At 43.9% G+C, this 17,367-nt stretch overlaps 1 protein-coding gene and 1 long non-coding RNA gene across 7 annotated transcripts; both read right to left on the bottom strand.

Annotated features, from left to right (window-relative positions):
- Window positions 1–780: 780 nt before the first annotated feature.
- LOC112896858 (multiprotein-bridging factor 1a) lies at window positions 781–4,329 on the bottom strand. Its single transcript, XM_025964983.1, has 4 exons — window positions 4,033–4,329; window positions 3,563–3,646; window positions 1,479–1,561; window positions 781–1,257 (listed from the first exon to the last, which is right to left on the bottom strand). The coding sequence occupies exons 1-4, from the start codon at window positions 4,172–4,174 to the stop codon at window positions 1,138–1,140; spliced, it is 429 nt and encodes a 142-aa protein (XP_025820768.1). The 5' UTR covers window positions 4,175–4,329; the 3' UTR covers window positions 781–1,137.
- Window positions 4,330–5,785: 1,456 nt separating this feature from the next.
- LOC112896650 lies at window positions 5,786–13,174 on the bottom strand. Of its 6 annotated transcripts, none has more exons than XR_003229529.1 (3): window positions 12,428–13,174; window positions 6,126–12,346; window positions 5,786–6,058 (listed from the first exon to the last, which is right to left on the bottom strand). It is a non-coding gene; the product is annotated as an uncharacterized LOC112896650 (long non-coding RNA). The 6 variants fall into 6 exon arrangements; XR_003229527.1 differs by having other exon boundaries at window positions 5,786–6,271; window positions 6,847–12,346; XR_003229526.1 differs by having other exon boundaries at window positions 5,786–6,271; window positions 6,859–12,346.
- Window positions 13,175–17,367: the final 4,193 nt, after the last annotated feature.

Raw genomic sequence — 17,367 nt, 5'->3', positions numbered from 1 at the left:
TGTTAGTATTTTTCTATTTGACGTAAGCAATTATGTATCTTTAAAAGATATTATTGAAACATATGGTGTTATCTTATTTTGGAGGTCTTTTTGAAAGAAATATAATTGTGCAATTAAAATTTAAATTTGATGGCTGGTTTCAAGAACTATAAAATTTTTAAAATTTCAATTTGCTAGCGTGTGCTGTAGGAGGTAAAAATTCCTCACTCCAATTTAGCAGCTACCATCGAATTAGAATTAAATATGGAATGTATAATACAGGTAAAATGAGAGCACCAAACCATTCCACGTGGTTCTAATGTGTGAGATGATCGATGGAGAAAGTGCTTACATAAAGATAAAATTAAATTACGGTTAGGTGTAGTGTAGTCATTATCCAGAAATATTTCCCTGTAGATACATACAGATCAAGCTCCGGTAGTTTGATATAAGCATAATGTAGGCAGTATAACATATTATATTTTTTAAAGAACAAAACTATTCCTACAGGCATATCCGCAAGAGCCTAGAAAGCGACCTGAAACTTGGTAGTAATATAAAAACTACATCCATTGTTGGTTTTTTATGAGTTTGATTGATTTTTATTGCTCACGGCTATGGAAAAGAGGAAGCATACACAGGTAAATGACATACAACGATGTCTTATCAAAAACATACTGCAGATAGCCTATCTGCTTGCAATTTTCTCCCTGCAGCCCCACAGGAAGTAAACCATGTTCATACAGCCCAGACAAATCCTTCGAGCATAATCCGAATTTTATTTTTAACCGCCATGTGAGATTGTCAAGCTGAATAATAGCGTGGTTATCACTTAATAACAATAACAATATACCACCGGTAACCAGCTGAGACATCATCAGACCACTAGTAACAAGCATCATCTTGCACCACGCAGGTTACGCTATCAGTTCACAACTTTGCGCAACTCGTTCACAACATCGCGCAACTCTTACGTACCGGGTCATATGACACATAAAAGCAGCAAAGCATTACAAGGTCCACCACGATACTGTTATTCACTCATGTACCAAACACAGAAACAGTCTGCATGACATTGAAAACCAAGCATAGATAATAAGCAGACAGATCGCCTTGTCTTCTTCAGCTTCATGCTGCTCCGGGGCACAAGTTTGCAAGTTATTTCTTCCCACGCAGCTTTGTTCCCAGCGCCCTCTCAAGCTTGCTAATAATCTGCTGGTTAGGGATCGCCTTGCCCGACTCATACTCCTGGATCACCTGTGGCTTCTCATTGATCATCTGTTACGACATGACATATTATTAGTAGCTGTAAGAGCAATTTTTCATCTCATCTTTGCTTGGAAAACTTTTTTCTTTTTTTTTTGCAAAACTGCCACTTTGATACTATGTTGCACTCTTTCGAGTTGTAAAATACCAAATCACCCCACTTGATAGAAGGTCACACCAAAGATCCATTATTTCTCAGGAGAGAATGGAACTCCGGAATTTGCAAATATTACCTGAGCAAGCTGTGCCTGGGTCATCTTCTTATCCAGCCTTGCTTGCATGAGGTTTTTCTTCAGGTCACTTGGGACACGTTCATCTAGCACAAAAGTGAGTAGACAACAGTTATCATCAGAATGCTAGTTATGATATGAAATGCATGGAGAAAGCATGGTCAATCTTCTGCACAGGACTCAGATCATGATTACTTTGAACTATACATTGTGCACAGTATCCAATAGATGCGACGAGTATATTCCATTCAACGGCTGAACTATTTAAAATCCTTCTGAAGAAAACCCCAAGTTACTTTGGTAGCCATGAATCCATATTAAGTCATTATGGAAACAAAGGTGACATCCTGTAATGATTCCTCTGTATATAATTCCTCTTTATTTAAGATGCAAACTCATATGCGAAAACTGATGGATACTAAGTTGATCAACTTGAAAAGATCCACACAGAAAATATAAACCAAATGTGTCAATGTTAAAACAAAACACTGACAAATAGAGTATTTCTATTTGTTCTGATAAAGATAAAATTGGTATAGGAAACTGGCATGATGTTCAAGATAAATGCTGAAACAAGGTGTTGCACAATTAACACGACCTACATTTAAGTGTGAGAATCCCAGGGCCTCAGATATAATGATTCCAAGATCATCAAGAAGTCACATATTCCCTTGACCAAATAATTCTTAAACCCCAGCAGCAAAGACCAAAGCTTGCACTGTGGCTGTTTAGAAGCAAGGACCCAGACCGCTCTCAATGAAACAAGACTTGGACAAGTACTAGTCTGAAGCAAACCAAAACATGGTAAAATTTAAAAAAGATCTCAGCTACGTGCATTATTCATCAGTGCACTAATGGCCAAAGGACCATGATTCCCTTTCGAGTACTTCATTCAGTATAAACCCAGATCAGGACGTAATAACACAGAAGTGCCAGGCTTTTGACACATTGCGTGGACTTCAGATACACTAGAATCTTACTATACAATTGCAATTTAAGGCTGACAATCTATGTATCACCGATAAGCAATATGGGTACTGCGATATGTGACTTTGAAAAATGACAGTGGTAGTATAGAGAGAGTATCAGAGTATCAAAGTATCGGATAAGGGTACGGCTGGGTTAGTGAAGTATCGGTGATTCATAGCTGACAATATTAAGTTTGCTAATATCATAACAACTTGCTATGAACACCACAAATAAATAAAAATTGTAGCAATTAGATTGATACAATGTCATTGCAGCTCAAGTCTTACGATCAAACTACACATATTAACCAAATGTCTACATATCACAAAAGTACCATGGGCACTAACAAGCAAAACAAGGCAAACAAGCCAAAAGAGTTCCTACTGTAAGCAGATTGACCAATCATGCAAGATGCTCACAAACAAAAATTTTGCTACTAAAATATCAAAAAACTAGAACAAACAACCACGTACTAGCTCATTTTTCAGTAAGCACTGAACAATTTAAATGAACCAAGAATATTTGATACCTGTGTACTAGATATTGGCCCTGGGACTGAAAGAATCACATATTTTAATAGGTTGATGCAAAGCAAAAAAAATGTTTCCATCTGAAAATACAGTAAGAGTTCTTGCAACCTTAACTTGCAAGGTCACTGGAAGTTCCATGTATATATACTATATTACAGGGAAAAACATTGTTTTCATCGAAATAAGAAGCCAACAAAATAACAACTTGTAGTTGTGGTCTTCTATGCTTAGCATAACTACGTAATCTTGAGGCATGATAAAACCATATACTCAGCGACAGATATTACTTCCCTGATAACAATTTTTTGTACCAAACAAATGTGCATCAGCATTGCTAATAAAGCGGAAGTTTAGTATAAGGTCAAGACTTCCATCTCTACACCACTGAGATTACAATAGCAAGCAAAGTAAACTGAACCTTCCTAATCCATTTATCATATATGCACAAGTGAACCAAAAATCCGAATTCATCATTGAGCTGATGAGACAATAACAGATAAGAAAACAGGCATCGTGATAATTTCTTAATGATTAACAAGATGGTAATTTATTAATGCATAAGATAGAGGAGACTAAATGATTGCTCACGGGCGAGATTTTCGGTGTCGTCATCGAGCCGCTTGGTGTTGAGGGATGTGCCGCTGGACGCCGCCTTGTTCGTCCCAGCGTTGTCTGCATACAGCAAAAGTTGTCAAATACAGATCAAGCAAAATCAGAGAAACGAAGCTTACAAATTCATTGATGGCGAAAAAAATAGCAGCAAAAAATCCATCGGAAGCAACCAGTATAAGAGATCAACAGCACCGGCCGAACCTTCCTCAAACCCTAGCTGGCAAAAGCAGAAAAATCTCGAAAAGCACACAAAAGCATCAAAGAATAAATCACAAACCCTGGAAAAACGAAACCCTAATCGTCGAATCTGACCAATCGAACACCGGGACCGGCAGCAAGACGGACGAAATCGAAATCCGAGCGAATCCACAACTGGTTCGGAAGAAGTTCCCCAATCGATCCGGGGAAAAGATAGAGAGTCAATAGGAAGCTAGGGCGCCACTCACACTTCTTCATGGTCTCGATCTCGGCGCCGGAGCGTCGCGCGGCGTTGACGGCCTTCTCATCCTTCTTGGCGGCGGCGGTCGGCGCCTTCTTCCGCACCACCACCGGCTCCCAGTCCTGTCTGATCGGCCCGATCCCCGCCATCGCCTTCTCTCCCTCGCTGTCGCTGACTCTCCGGGCCCCACACGGCAGCCTCTCGCGGGTCCTCCCTCTTCTCTCTCCCTCTTCTCTCTCCCTCTCTCTCTCAACACGTAAACGCAAGAGCACGCGAAGTGGTGGAGGCGGAGGACCAAGAAGAAGATATGGAGGCGGAGGTGGGAACCTTCTGGAGTCCCAATCCAGGGGCCGTGGGGAATAATTTGTGTCCTGAACGGGAACGACGATGACAGGTGGGACAGGACAAGGTGGGGCCGGAGTGTCAGTGTTGATTCTTTGTGGGGACGTCGGTATGCCAGATATATTCTCACCTACCCGTGGGGAAGACGGACCTTTCTTGTTTGGATAAGGTTACGGGCCAGTTACGGTTTATCGAAGTGGGCCAAAAGATTCTTTGGGCCGGAATTTCTTGTTTGGATAAGGACGGCTGCGACGGTTTGTTCGGGGGCTGCATCTGCAACCGCGAGCCACAGAAGGTCCATCTGCGGCCCATCTGCAGCTTGCTCCCATCACCGGCGCCTCTCCCATCTGTGGCGGCTCCCACCGCTGGATTCCACCACCGACTAACTATGCGCACACAAGCTCAACGGCTTCTCACGCTCCCCCGCCGATGCCTGATCTACTAGTTATCTTCCTAACTGCCCGCGGCGGGGCACTGCCCCCTCAACCCACCACCACCACCGACAGACCTTCTTGCCATCGCCGACCTTTAGCGTTGACCGATCTCCCACCACAGCAGCCCCCTCTCCACCCCACCCCCCGCCTCCACCCGCCGGCTTCTCACGAGGAGGAGGAGAGAACAGTAGCATCAGGCGCACCTGCAGTACCCGACACGCGGCTTCTGCAACAGATCCGCTCGCACGCGCGCCTGACCCTTAATATTTGCTGTTTGTCCCGAAATGCTCTGACATATTATGGGTCTGGGTAAACAAAAGGCATGAATTTAAGTGCTTAGGAGTTTCTGATTGTACAAATCAAATTAGAATTGAATCATTGTGTTTCTTAAATTGAAATATTCAAATTTAACCATACTTGACTAAGTTTGAATTATATTTTTTATTAAAACGTTTTTATATATCTCAAAGCATTTGTCCTGGAACAACTTTTTTCATAACTATTTCTTTTATTCTAGGAACATTATTTTTTCTCTAACAAATCTCTATTTGATGAATCTTTTTCTTAGAACATTTTTATTTGTTCACAACAATTTCCATTTTGAAACGGGGACAACTGTTCCAAACTAAAAAAGATATTTCCACCTTAACGAATTGTTTCAGCTTCATAATTAAATTGTTCCCGCTATCAAACTATTCAAATTTATTTAACTTTACTCTTGTTTTAAAGATTTTGTTATAAAAAAACAACGATGCAATTAGATTTTGATTTTGATGTATCAATAAGAAAATAAAACTTTTTTTTGTTTGCACTAGACTTTCACCCTTCTCACACCGCGTCCGCCCATAGTTCATTTTTATACGACTAGAACATTTAGCGCGATGTGCGCCCTACTGTTTGAACAATCAAATATAAGTAACCATAAGACAATAAAAAAGTGGCAATTAACCTATATGCATGGTAATATGAAATCACCGCATCCAGTAGCAAGCACATCATCAAAATGTTAATATAGGTGTCTATCCGGCATTTGAATCATAAATATTACAGCACATCCGAGTACCAAGCTATACTATCCATCAAGTGTCTATCCGGCATCTGAATAATAAATATTACCACATATCCGAGCACCAGGCTCTCCTATGCATAAGGTGTCTGTCCGGCATCTCAATCATCAACATCACAGTATATCCGATCACCAGATGTCTATCCGGCATTTGGAGCATCAATATTACAACACATCGGAGCACCATAAATCTACAAGCAACAATTAGTATGCATAACTACCAAACAACCTAGCTGTTAGCTTTGAATACTAACTGACCATGCTACACAGTTTGCGGGCTGCGGTCAATGCAGACTCCAAATCCCATGCATCGGACTCTTCTTGCCAGAGATGAAGGGCACACAGCCGCAGCTGGTAGAGACAAAATCAATATGAGCTTCACTGCTCATGCATGCTTGCTTGGACTGCAAAACGATAATAATTTAAATGTCTAGCATGTGTCATGGAGATGTAACAACAACTTTCAAATGATCTACTACTTGAATGGTTTCTAAAAACAGGATGGCAGGTTGCTAATTAAAAAACACCAACAAAATAGAACTGGAGTCAGGTGCTTGTTTTGATTTTACTTCTCATAAAAATGCCACATTATGCTCAGTTAACGAAAGCATTATTCAGATTATGTTCTGAGGTAATCATGCAGCTTGAATGATTTTACCGCTCAAATCTCTTCACTGTTCACATATAAGATGAAGTAATAAATACTCAGAAGCTAGGCTGTATCACTTTGCACTGGTATAAACTGAACTTATTTGAAAGTATGAATGCCACAAACATCTCAGCAGTTGGCACTATGTTGAAACAAAAAACAGGAATCAGTTTCAATCAGAACTCATGAAATTGCTGTAACTATTATTTTCTGAAATAGTTCTGTTAAAATGTAAGGACTCAATCACTTGAGAACTATTTTATACCAGCCAGAGGTGACATTACAAGATAAAGTGAATCATTTTAAATAGAGTTTCACAAATGGCATTACTCATTCAATAACCTTTTCAGATATCACCTCCTTTTCTATGCTCCGTCTATCCAATCTGCAACATAATATATCCTTAGAATATGCAATTCCCTTCCAAAACTGCAAATCATTTCAGAAATAAAAAAGATGGTTGAACATATCACGAGTACGCATGACTACCAGATATTCTTAATGCTTGTGCTTCACTTCTCATTTATATGGATAATCGGTGTACGTGAGAGCCTGCTAGAACTTAATTTCGCTCTCAAAAGAAATCTTGACCTCCATATGCCATCATACACAGTGTGAACTGGAATAGCAAAAAATAAGTTCTACAATTACTAACTGTCGGCCAGTTGTCAGAAAATTATTAGTTCATTACACACAGTCTCACACAAAGATCTTTAGCCTAAATCATTCATCTCATCAGTGTTTTCAAGTCGTCCGACTAATCGCGATTAATCGCGATTAGTCGTCCAGGTCGCTGAAGAGTGACCGACCAGGGCTATCGACCCGATTTGGTCGACCAGCTTTCTGGTCGTCCGATTAGTCGTCCACTAATCGCGATTAGTCGGCCGATTAGTGCTGTAAGCGACCAGAAAAAGGATTTCCTGCACTGCTGCGGGAGGCGCCAAAACAGAGGCGCGGGAGGCGCCAAAACGGGCCGTTTTCAGGCCACCAAAACGCGCGCGGCGCCAAGCAGCAGCTCCTCTCCTCTCTTCTCCCTCCTCTCCTCTCTCCTCTCCTCTCCCAGTCGCCCTCCTCTCTCCTCTCCTGATCTCCTCTCCCTCTGCTCCTCTCCCGCCGGTCTCCTCTCCTCTCCCGCCAGTCTCCTCTCCTCTCCCGTGGAAGCCAGCAGCAGCCGCCCCCTCCTCTCTCCTCTCCCGTGGAAGCCAGCAGCAGCCGCCCCCTCCTCTCTCCGCTCCTGTGGAAGCAGCAGCAGGCCAGCAGCCGCCGGTCTCCTCTCCCGTGGAAGCCAGCAGCAGCCGCCCCCTCCTCTCTCCTCTCCCGTGGAAGCCAGCAGCAGCCGCCCCCTCCTCTCTCCGCTCCCGTGGAAGCAGCAGCAGGCCAGCAGCCGCCGGTCTCCTCTCCCGTGGAAGCCAGCAGCAGCCGCCCCCTCCTCTCTCCTCTCCCGTGGAAGCCAGCAGCAGCCGCCCCCTCCTCTGCTCTAGTGCTCTGCTCTCGTCTCAGATCCAGCAGCAGCTCTGCTCTGCTCTTGTGCTAAAGATCCAGCAGGCCAGCAGCACAAGCCTTTGAAGATGAGCTCCTCCTCCGACGGTGAGTTTTGAGTATATGCTCCTCCCTTGCTCCCAGTACTAGTTCTAGCCCCCAGCACCCCTGCTCTGCTCCTCCCCTGATGCTATTGACTATATGCAGAGATGGAACGGCGGCGTGCAATGGTGGAAGTGATGATGCCAGATAGTGTGGTACGGGAATCTGCTGCTGCCGAGATTGACGCACCGCCAAATTCTATTGGTGCTGAGACTCAAGCAACTGCCAACTCCTCTGTAGCCTCAACTGCTCCAGATTGCAGTGGTAAATCCCTAGCTGAGAAGGCAATTGCGAAACTGCCAGCTGATCTTCGTGCCCAGGCTGTTGATAAGACGAGGAAGGCTAAATCTTCTGACCCAGGATGGAACTATGGGTGGTGGCCAGATGTTACAAGGAAAGACTTTGTGCAGTGTATTTTCTGTAAGAAGGTAGTGCCTTCAGGAATAAAAAGGTTCAAGCAGCACCTTGCTGGGGGTTATGGTGACGTAGCAGGGTGCCCTGAGAGTCCTGAAGTAGTCAAGAGAGAGATGAATGATTACTTGTTGAAGAATTCCAAGAGTACTTATGTGCAAATTTCTGAAGTAGATGAAGAAGCTGCAGATGAAGGGGAACAAGTTGTTGGGCCTCAAGATGAACCAAAAGCAGCACCAGTGCCTAGTTCTGGGACAAGGGTCAAGCAAGTAAAGAAGAAAATGACACAGGCTGCCATCAGCACTTTTGTTGTTTCTGCTCCACCAAAAGCACAAACTCAAAAGTATTCAAAGTCAGTGAGTGCCATGCTTTGCAAGACACCAGAAGAAGTAGTTGCAGAGAGGCACAAATCAAAGACTTCTCAACCTACTCTTGAGCATTGCACAAAGAAATCCAAGGAGGCCAAGCAGATTGTTGATGACCATGTTGCTGATTTTTTCTATGAGAATGGCATACCATTGAATGTAATTAACTCAAGAAGCTGGGAGATAATGCTAGAGTCCATTGGGCAATATGGCCCTGGTTACCGCTCACCATCATACCATGAGATAAGAGTTCCTTTGCTTGATAGGGCTGTGACTAGGACAACAGAATTAAGGAAGAAGCATGAGCAGGGACCTTCTTCCTAGGTTCTGTTGATGCTTCAAGTGAGATAGCAAATGCTGAAATGTTGGCAGACTTGTTAAAGAAGCAAATTGATAAGATTGGAGAGCAATATGTGGTGCAAGTTGTCACTGACAATGGAGCCAACTTCAAGGCAGCAGGAAGGATTCTGATGGAGAGGATTCCTCATTTGTTTTGGACACCTTGTGCTGCCCATTGCTTGGACTTGATGTTGGAGGACATTGGGAAGATAAAGGACTTCAACACTTGCATAAATAATGCAAAGAAGGTATGCAGATTTATCTACAAGCATGGGAGGGTTCTTGATCAAATGCGGGAGAAGATAGGTGGAGATCTTGTGAGGCCGGCTGTGACTCGTTTTGCTACCTCATTTCTTACATTGGCAAGTATGCATAGGCATAGGAATGGCTTGAGAAGTTTATTTGTTAGTGACGACTGGAATAATAACAGCTTGTCTAGATCTAGCGAAGGTCGGCAAGTTGTGAATATTGTTCTTTCAATGCCATTTTGGAACAATATGGAAAACTGCCTAAGAGCTACACAACCACTTCTCATTGCTTTGAGGATAGCAGATGGAGATGAGACACCCGCAGCTCCTGAGATCATGGCAGCCATGGATGTTGCAAAGGCCACTATCAAAGAATCTTTGAAAGATAAACCAAGTTTACTTGTGGAGGTGCTTGAGTGCTATGACAAGAGATGGGAAAGCCAAATGGAACAAAGACTATATGGGGCAGCCCTCTTCTTGAATCCAGGGAAGTATTTTGACATAAAAGAAAAAGATAAGAGATGGGCTGCAAGGCTAAGATCAATGTTCAATGATGTTTTGTGGAAAATGATAGATGATGATGATGAACAAAGCAAGATTAGTAAGCAAGCAGATGACTATGAGAGGTCCGAAGGCGATTGCTTCTCAAAGCCACTAGCAATCAGAGATAGAAATAAAAAAAATCCTAGTAAGTTTTGTGCTACTGCTGTTACTGCTGTTTTTTTTATAACTCTTTGTCTATTTCACTTCTTCATTGATCACTTTGATTGGTAGTAATGCAGTAATTTGAATTGGTTTGCACTTTGCAGTTCTTTGGTGGGGTTCATATGGTGGCCTAGCATATGAGCTCCAAAGTTTGGCAAAAAGAATTATTAGCCTTTGTTGTGCTGCATCTGGATGTGAGCGTAATTGGAGTGCGTTTGCTCATGTAAGTTACTGCTATTTTTTGCTACTAGCAGTAATTGGAGATAACATTCTTTGGGCATTTGTTAGTGGACTTAGTGCTGTTTTTTTGTGTAGGTCCATACCAAAAAGAGAAACCGGTTGGAGCATAAAAGGTTAAATAAGTTGGTGTATGTTAGCTACAACCGGAAGATGCAAAACAGATTTCAAAAAATTAGAGAGCTTGGTTCCAAAGGAAAGAAAAGCAACCCACTCTTGCTTGAGGAATTTCAATGGGAAAGTGAATGGGTTGATGAAAATTCTGAATCGGTTCATGGTGATACCGATAGTTTGACTTGGACTGTTGTGGATGAAGTTGCTGGTGCAACTCAAGGTCTTAGGGGGCGTAATTTACCTAGGGCTGCTGCTGCTCGTGCTGCTGCCGCTGTCAACCAAACCTATGTTAGGAAGAGGAAACGTGCAAGAATCACAAAGGCCCAAGACCAAGATATTGCACAAGATGAGGCTGAAGGAGAAGGTTCAGATTCTTCAGATGAGGCAGCAGGCTCAGATTCAGCAGCAAGGGAAGAGGATGAAGATTGTGGACAGGATTCTGATGGAGGCTTCCAGTTGAATGCTGATCTACTTGATTAGTCACTAGTCAGTTGAGTGCTGTCTGATGGAGGCTTCCAGTTGAATTGCTAGTTTGCTACTGCTGTGTGCTGTGTCCTTATTCCTTAATCCTTATTGTTTGCTACTGGCCTACTGCTGTTCCTTATTGTTTGCCTATTAGCCTTGTTATTGCATTAGCCTTATTGCATTAGCCTTGTTATTGTTTGCTACTGCCTACTGCTGTTCCTTACTTCCTTATTTAATCTGCCAAAGTGCCAAGTGCCAACTTTTTGCAGTTTGCTACTCCACTCCAACTCCAAGTAAGTCACCATTCACCAACCTACCTTGCAGCTTGCTGTTCCTTATTTGTATGTAACTATATACTATACTACTATATACTATATAGTATATACTATTACTATATACTATGGACGACTAACAGCCGACTAGCTCGACTAGGGTCGACTAGTTCGACCTGGTCGACGACTAATCGCGACTAATCGACTGGTCGGTCCTTAGGCGACTAGGACCGACTAGGCGACTTGAAAACATTGCATCTCATTGTCTAAAATATTGTTTCTCAAATATTGTTTCTCATGCACAAGTCCAAATGGTTCAGTACAGTATGCAGAGAATGGTTGTCATCACTGCAGATGCCAACCTCAGTTAATAAATAGGAGAATAGAAGATCAGAGTCAGAATGGTCATATTCACTGCATATGCCAAATGATTCTGATCAGTAAGAAGAGAGAGAGATCGTAAAAGGAATGATAACCATAACTGCATATGCCAAGCAAATGTATCAGATCAGTAAGAAGAGAGTAGAGAGATCATAAAAGGAATGGCAATCATCATTGCTTATACCAAATGCCTCAGATCAGTAACAAAAGAATAGACAGATGGATTGTAGCCGCATATGCCCAAATGCCTCAATGCAAAAATATTAGTACTGTCATTTCATTAGTCCAAATGCTTCACATCAGATAATTAATAACATCACAGCACCAGAGAATTTAATATGTGGATCAAAGTAAGGAGATTAAGGGGATTATTTCTCATTAATGTAGCAGCAACACAACAGATTCAGGGATGAAGAATGGGATCTAGGCCTACAATGCACATTTCAGAAGAAAAGTGACATGGGCAGATCTCATGAGATCCCATGGCAAAATAATAATGGGGAGAAAGGGATATCACCTGGCTATCTGCAAAACTATGCTGCAATCAAGCACCCACGGGAAAGCTCCAAAAAATCTCACGAGATTTGCATCCAACGTCTACCAAATTAAATTAACTGAGAGGTGGGGGATTGGGGGGAATCACTCACCTGTTTCTTGCGCATGTGGGAAATCACTCACCTATTTCTTGCGCATGTCACTGATCGATCAACACCTACACAGAAGAGAGGAGAGATCATAGGAGGCCATGAAAGGGGAAAATCAGGAGATAGGATATGGATGAGCTTGGCCTCACCTGCGAGAACAGCGAACGGAGCCAAAGGAGTGAGAGCAGCGGCGACATACTGATGCCAGCCACCAACGCCTTCTTCGACGGGGACAACCTCGGCGAGCTCGACCGCCGCCCCAGGACCTAAACTTGCACATCATTGTTTGCCCCACAGTCTGAGCCCCGCGTAGACCGCCCCGCCACGCGCCGCCGGCCCTTGCTCCGGATCTTGGCGCCGCCCGCCCCGCGCTGCTCGGCCACCCCGCGCCGCCCCTGCCCCAGGCTCCGCGCGGGCGGAGGGAGCTCGCCGTGCCGGCCGCGTCGCACCGCCCCTGCCCCGGCCGCCGCGCAGGCTCGCCGCCGCCCCTGCCCCGGCCGCCGCGCAGGCTCGCCGCCGCCCCTGCCCCGGCCTCCACGCGGCGGAGGGTGGAAGGGGAGCTCGCCGTGCCCGGCCGCGTCGCGCCGCCCCCTGCCCCGGCCTCCGCGCGGGCGGAGGGCGGAGGGCAAAGGGAGCTCGCCGTGCCTGGCCGCACCGCTGCTCCTCCGAGCTCGCCGCGCCCGGCCGCCCCGCGCCGCTCCTCTGCCCAAGCTCGCCGCGCTCGATCGCCTCGTGCCGCTCCGCGGCTCCTCCGCCCGAGGTCGCCGTGCCCGGCCGCCCGAGCAGAGAGAGAATGGTGGGTCAGAGAGGGAGAGAGAGGGCGGCGGCGGGGAGCAGGAGAGGGAGGGAGAGGGCGGCGGGGAGGAGGGAGACGGGGTTAAGGGTTTGGGGTTGCGGGAGGGGTGAACCAAAAATTACCTCGTGCGGGTTTTTCAAACACGATAGCATTATTGAATTTTTTTTCTTTGGGTTGAAAAAATATTAGTCTCAGATTCTACCGAAAAATATACTAACGTGGGCACTGTGCGTCAGGATGAAAATAGTCGGGAACAGGCGGGGAAAATCCTTTACCCATTTCCATTACTGTATTTTTTTCACTGCGACGGGAGCGGGAGCGGGACAGCCGGAAACAGGACAGTTCGGGGATAGACAAGTATATAAAAACGAACAAATACGAACGAATACAACGGGAACTGAGAACTTACACTACGATGACACATTACAACTTATAAAATTACAATATATTAGACATGAGCCTATATCCTTACACATTCGAAGCACAAACCAGTAGGCAGCAGGCAGCAGATGCAGCAGGCATAGGCATTAGGCAAAGCCACGAAGGCAAGGCAGGGGCAGCACGCCAGATAAATCAGTCCAACAGCATAGACACATAGTGCAGGTAGCATCAATCCTAAGCCCAAGTGCTTCTTCCGCACCAGCGATGTGGAAGCAGAAGGCCGACGGCCAACTCCATCTCCATTGTGCGAAATGCGGCATCTTCAACACATTGAGGACGGCGGTGTCTGGCTGAGCAGCTCGGGGTCGTGGCCTCGTGGTCACCAGGCAAGCCGTAGGCGAACGGAGGGGGTGGCGCACACCGGCACGACTGCACGTAGCGATTTGGGCGCCGCGGCCGTCGGCCGGCCTCGGCAAGCGTGTCGCGCAGGATGGCAAGAGTCAGGCACCCGGGCGGGACTGTGGAGGCCGGATTGCCAAAAGCACTAGGTGAGGTACGGCCGTAGCTCGGAGGCACCGTGGCGGCGCACGCGGATGTAGGGCTGTAGGCAGGCAAGCAGCAGCTCCAGCCTCTAGCGAGTGTGTGGCGGCTGCCAGGGGCAGGGGTGAGGGACAGAGAGATATGGGGACGGGGGGTAGACTTTCAGGGGCATATAACGTGGATAATGGGCTAGCTTCTTGGGCCTGTTCGAGACTATGAGTATTGGGTTGGGCTGGTACCTTGTAGGCTAAGTTATTTAGCCTATCTGTATGAATTAAAAGCGGGATGAACATGGATTCATCCTGATCAACCGAAAATACGGGTGGGATGGACCCTCTTCCGTATCCCGTCCCGTTCCTGGTTATCTCCATCCCGTTTCCCGTTTCGCTTCCGTTTAGCCGCAAATATAGAACAAATGTAGAAATACGGACGGACGGAAACAAACTTTTTTCCATCCGTTTTCATCCTTAACTATGCGGTCCGGCGAGCTAAGTTTAGTTGTGATTATTAGAAAGTCAGAACGTTTTTTTTGCAAAATAGTCAAAGCAAAAGCTGGGCGACACACGTCTCCTTTTTCCTCCAAAGCGCGGAGGGGAGGGCAAAGCCCAGCAGCTTTTAATCAAGCTGAGCTGACAAGCTGAAGCTGATGCAACAGCTCCCGATCATGAAATGCATTGTCAAGGTTCCATCCGGAGACTCTTGAATGAGTGGTGTGTGCGGGGAAAGAACATGTCTTGTGAGCATAGTCCACGTCTTAGAAGCACATAGGTTTACTGGAAGTGCCATTTAATTTAAAAAAATATTTTCACTCAAAATATAGGTAATAGATGATGTTAGTAGGAACTAGGAAGCCATGCATGCTCCAGTCAAGATGGAAATGTCTAGAAAAAAGAGGTGAACATCCAGGGGGGACCTGCCGATCAGGGTTGAACATTCAATGGATGAGGCAGAAATGCTGGTTGCAAAAAGAAAATTGGGGTCTGTTTTTTTTGAAACAATTTGGAGGGCCTGTTGACAAGTACTAAATACGAAAATTTTAGAAAAAAATTCAGTTTACACCCTCAAACTATTGCAAGAGTCCGATTTTCAACCTTCAACTATAAAACCAGACAACAAAGGACATCCGACTATCGAAACCGGACAAGCACCCTTTGGGGGGTTCAAAGATAATTTTATATATTTTTTAAAATAAAAATTCTTGTTAGATATAAAATCAAAACTAATTCATTTTAAATCAGAAAAATATGAAATTTGTACCAATTTTTTTCTAAAAATGTAACTATGTAGTGTTGCTCTATTTGTACCTTATTTATTCAAAAATAATAGGTATAACTACAAGCAAATAAATACTACGAACATAAAAAAATTGGATCCAAATAACTGACAAGTAGAGTGCCAATAGATATGTTACGTTTTTAGAAAAATACTAGCACCTATTTAGTATTTTTTTAATGGAAAAAAACTGTTTGAAAGCCGTACGTCAACTTATTTACAAAGCCTAGGTATTTTTTTGGTTCAAATTCAGAAGATATTATACTAGTTACAGTACGTAACTTTAGGAATATAGAGTAACTAGCAACTACCTGTCTTGTACCTAATAATAAGTCGTTGGAGGACGAGTCTAATCAGAAACCTCCAGACCACCTTACTCTAAATCACCTGTTTGGAGATACATACTAATGGAGGAGGTATGGACGGGCAAACCGATAGTCATTTACATGAAGATTGTTAATTTTAGAGGAGTCACACTGAGGATTGTTCATTTTAGAGGAGTCACACACTCCTGTGTGCACTCCTGTAAGGTAGAAATTATGGTACCCCCTGAGAGTGCTTGTGTGTCTTGTGGATGCTCTCCAAGAAGCAAAACTTAGCATAGCTTAGCCAAAAGAAGAAAGTTGGATGATATCTCTTTCGTTTTATGTTGTGATGAGGAGGAGAGTATCAGTCCATGCAAAACAAGCCGCCGAGCAGGTGCTTTGGGCCAGCTTGGTTCCTGATGGGAGGCCACGCCGACCAGCACGCGGGGCACGCTCGGCTTGCTTCTCCGTGACCCCTCACTAGTGGAAACCAAAATTTCCTTGTGTGCTTTACGGTACCATAAAAGCAGTAAAAAATGCTAATTTTCTTGTTGGTTTGCTCAACTCACAGGTAAATTGCAGTTTCCATGTCGGGTTACGTCCAACTCATAGGAAAATGGCGATTTCCTTTATCACTATATATAGCCCTTGCAGAATAATGAGCTATATATAGATCAGCGGCACTGATTTTTCCATCGGTGGAGAATCCCTAACTCCACAGCTGGTGCTGTAGTCTCCATTGCAGTACTTCACTCTTACGCTGACGTGTGGGCCCGAGTGCTGTTGCACCTATATGTTAGTGAGGGAGAGTCCCTCTACAAGACTACATAGGAACTACTTCCGCTGCCATAGTGGCCCTCGATGACCTGGGAGGGGAACCGCGAGCGCAACGATGGAACATGATAGAAGGAAAGGATATGTCTATGGCGCCCGCCGAAGCAGATGGCTTGACATATCCGTCCGCCAAGAGAAGGCGCACTAATCTTAAACATTGGAAGGCCTATAAGCCAACTTTTGTTCCAGAAGATAGATCCGAATTGCAAGAGGTTAGTCGTGCAGTATTTTTTGGCGCTTTTTTGTTTCTTTCTCCTGCGCTTGTCTTGTGCTTTCTATTTCTTTGCTTACAATTTTTATTTTCCTTTCTTCTTTTGTTGCGCATGATCACTAGTCATTATCATAGTATTTTTTTATTTTTCTTTCTCCTTCTCTTTTCCTATTTTTTTCTATTTCTTTCCTTACATATTCCTTCAGCTTTTCTTCTATCTAATTCTCTGTGTATATATTTATTTATTCAATTTCTTTATTTTTTTGTCTAAACCTCATGTAGATATTCTTTATTTGAATTGTAGTAAATAACTAAATCTCATAATTTGTACTTCATCCTAGCGTGAAGTTTGTACTAAGCCAAATATTTTTATTTTGACTATGAGTAGAAAAAACGTAAAGATTATCAATGTAAACATGATGTTAGTGTTTTCATTGTGAAATCAACTATCATAATATGTAGAATAGAACTTTTCCATTTTAAATAAATAAATTTTCTAAGATATTGTTGGTCATATATAAAATATTTAATTTAGGACGATCCTAAATGTAGTTATGTTCTTGGATGAAGGAAGCACCATTCGTCTTCATTTCTTATATAACTAGATGTTAAGAAACATACAATTGAATGTTTCTATAGTGGAACTATTTGAAACAATCCATGGTTATTGTTTGTTATATGCACGTGGGAAATTTGGCATATAAAATAATTTGTTTGTTATATGCACGTGGTTGGTCCTCATTGCAAGAC

This window comes from Panicum hallii, chromosome 6 (assembly GCF_002211085.1).
Source record: "Panicum hallii strain FIL2 chromosome 6, PHallii_v3.1, whole genome shotgun sequence".
Classification (NCBI taxonomy): Eukaryota; Viridiplantae; Streptophyta; class Magnoliopsida; order Poales; family Poaceae; genus Panicum; species Panicum hallii.
The sequence above is the reverse complement of the archived record's forward strand: the minus strand, read 5'-3'. Positions and strand labels throughout refer to the sequence as shown.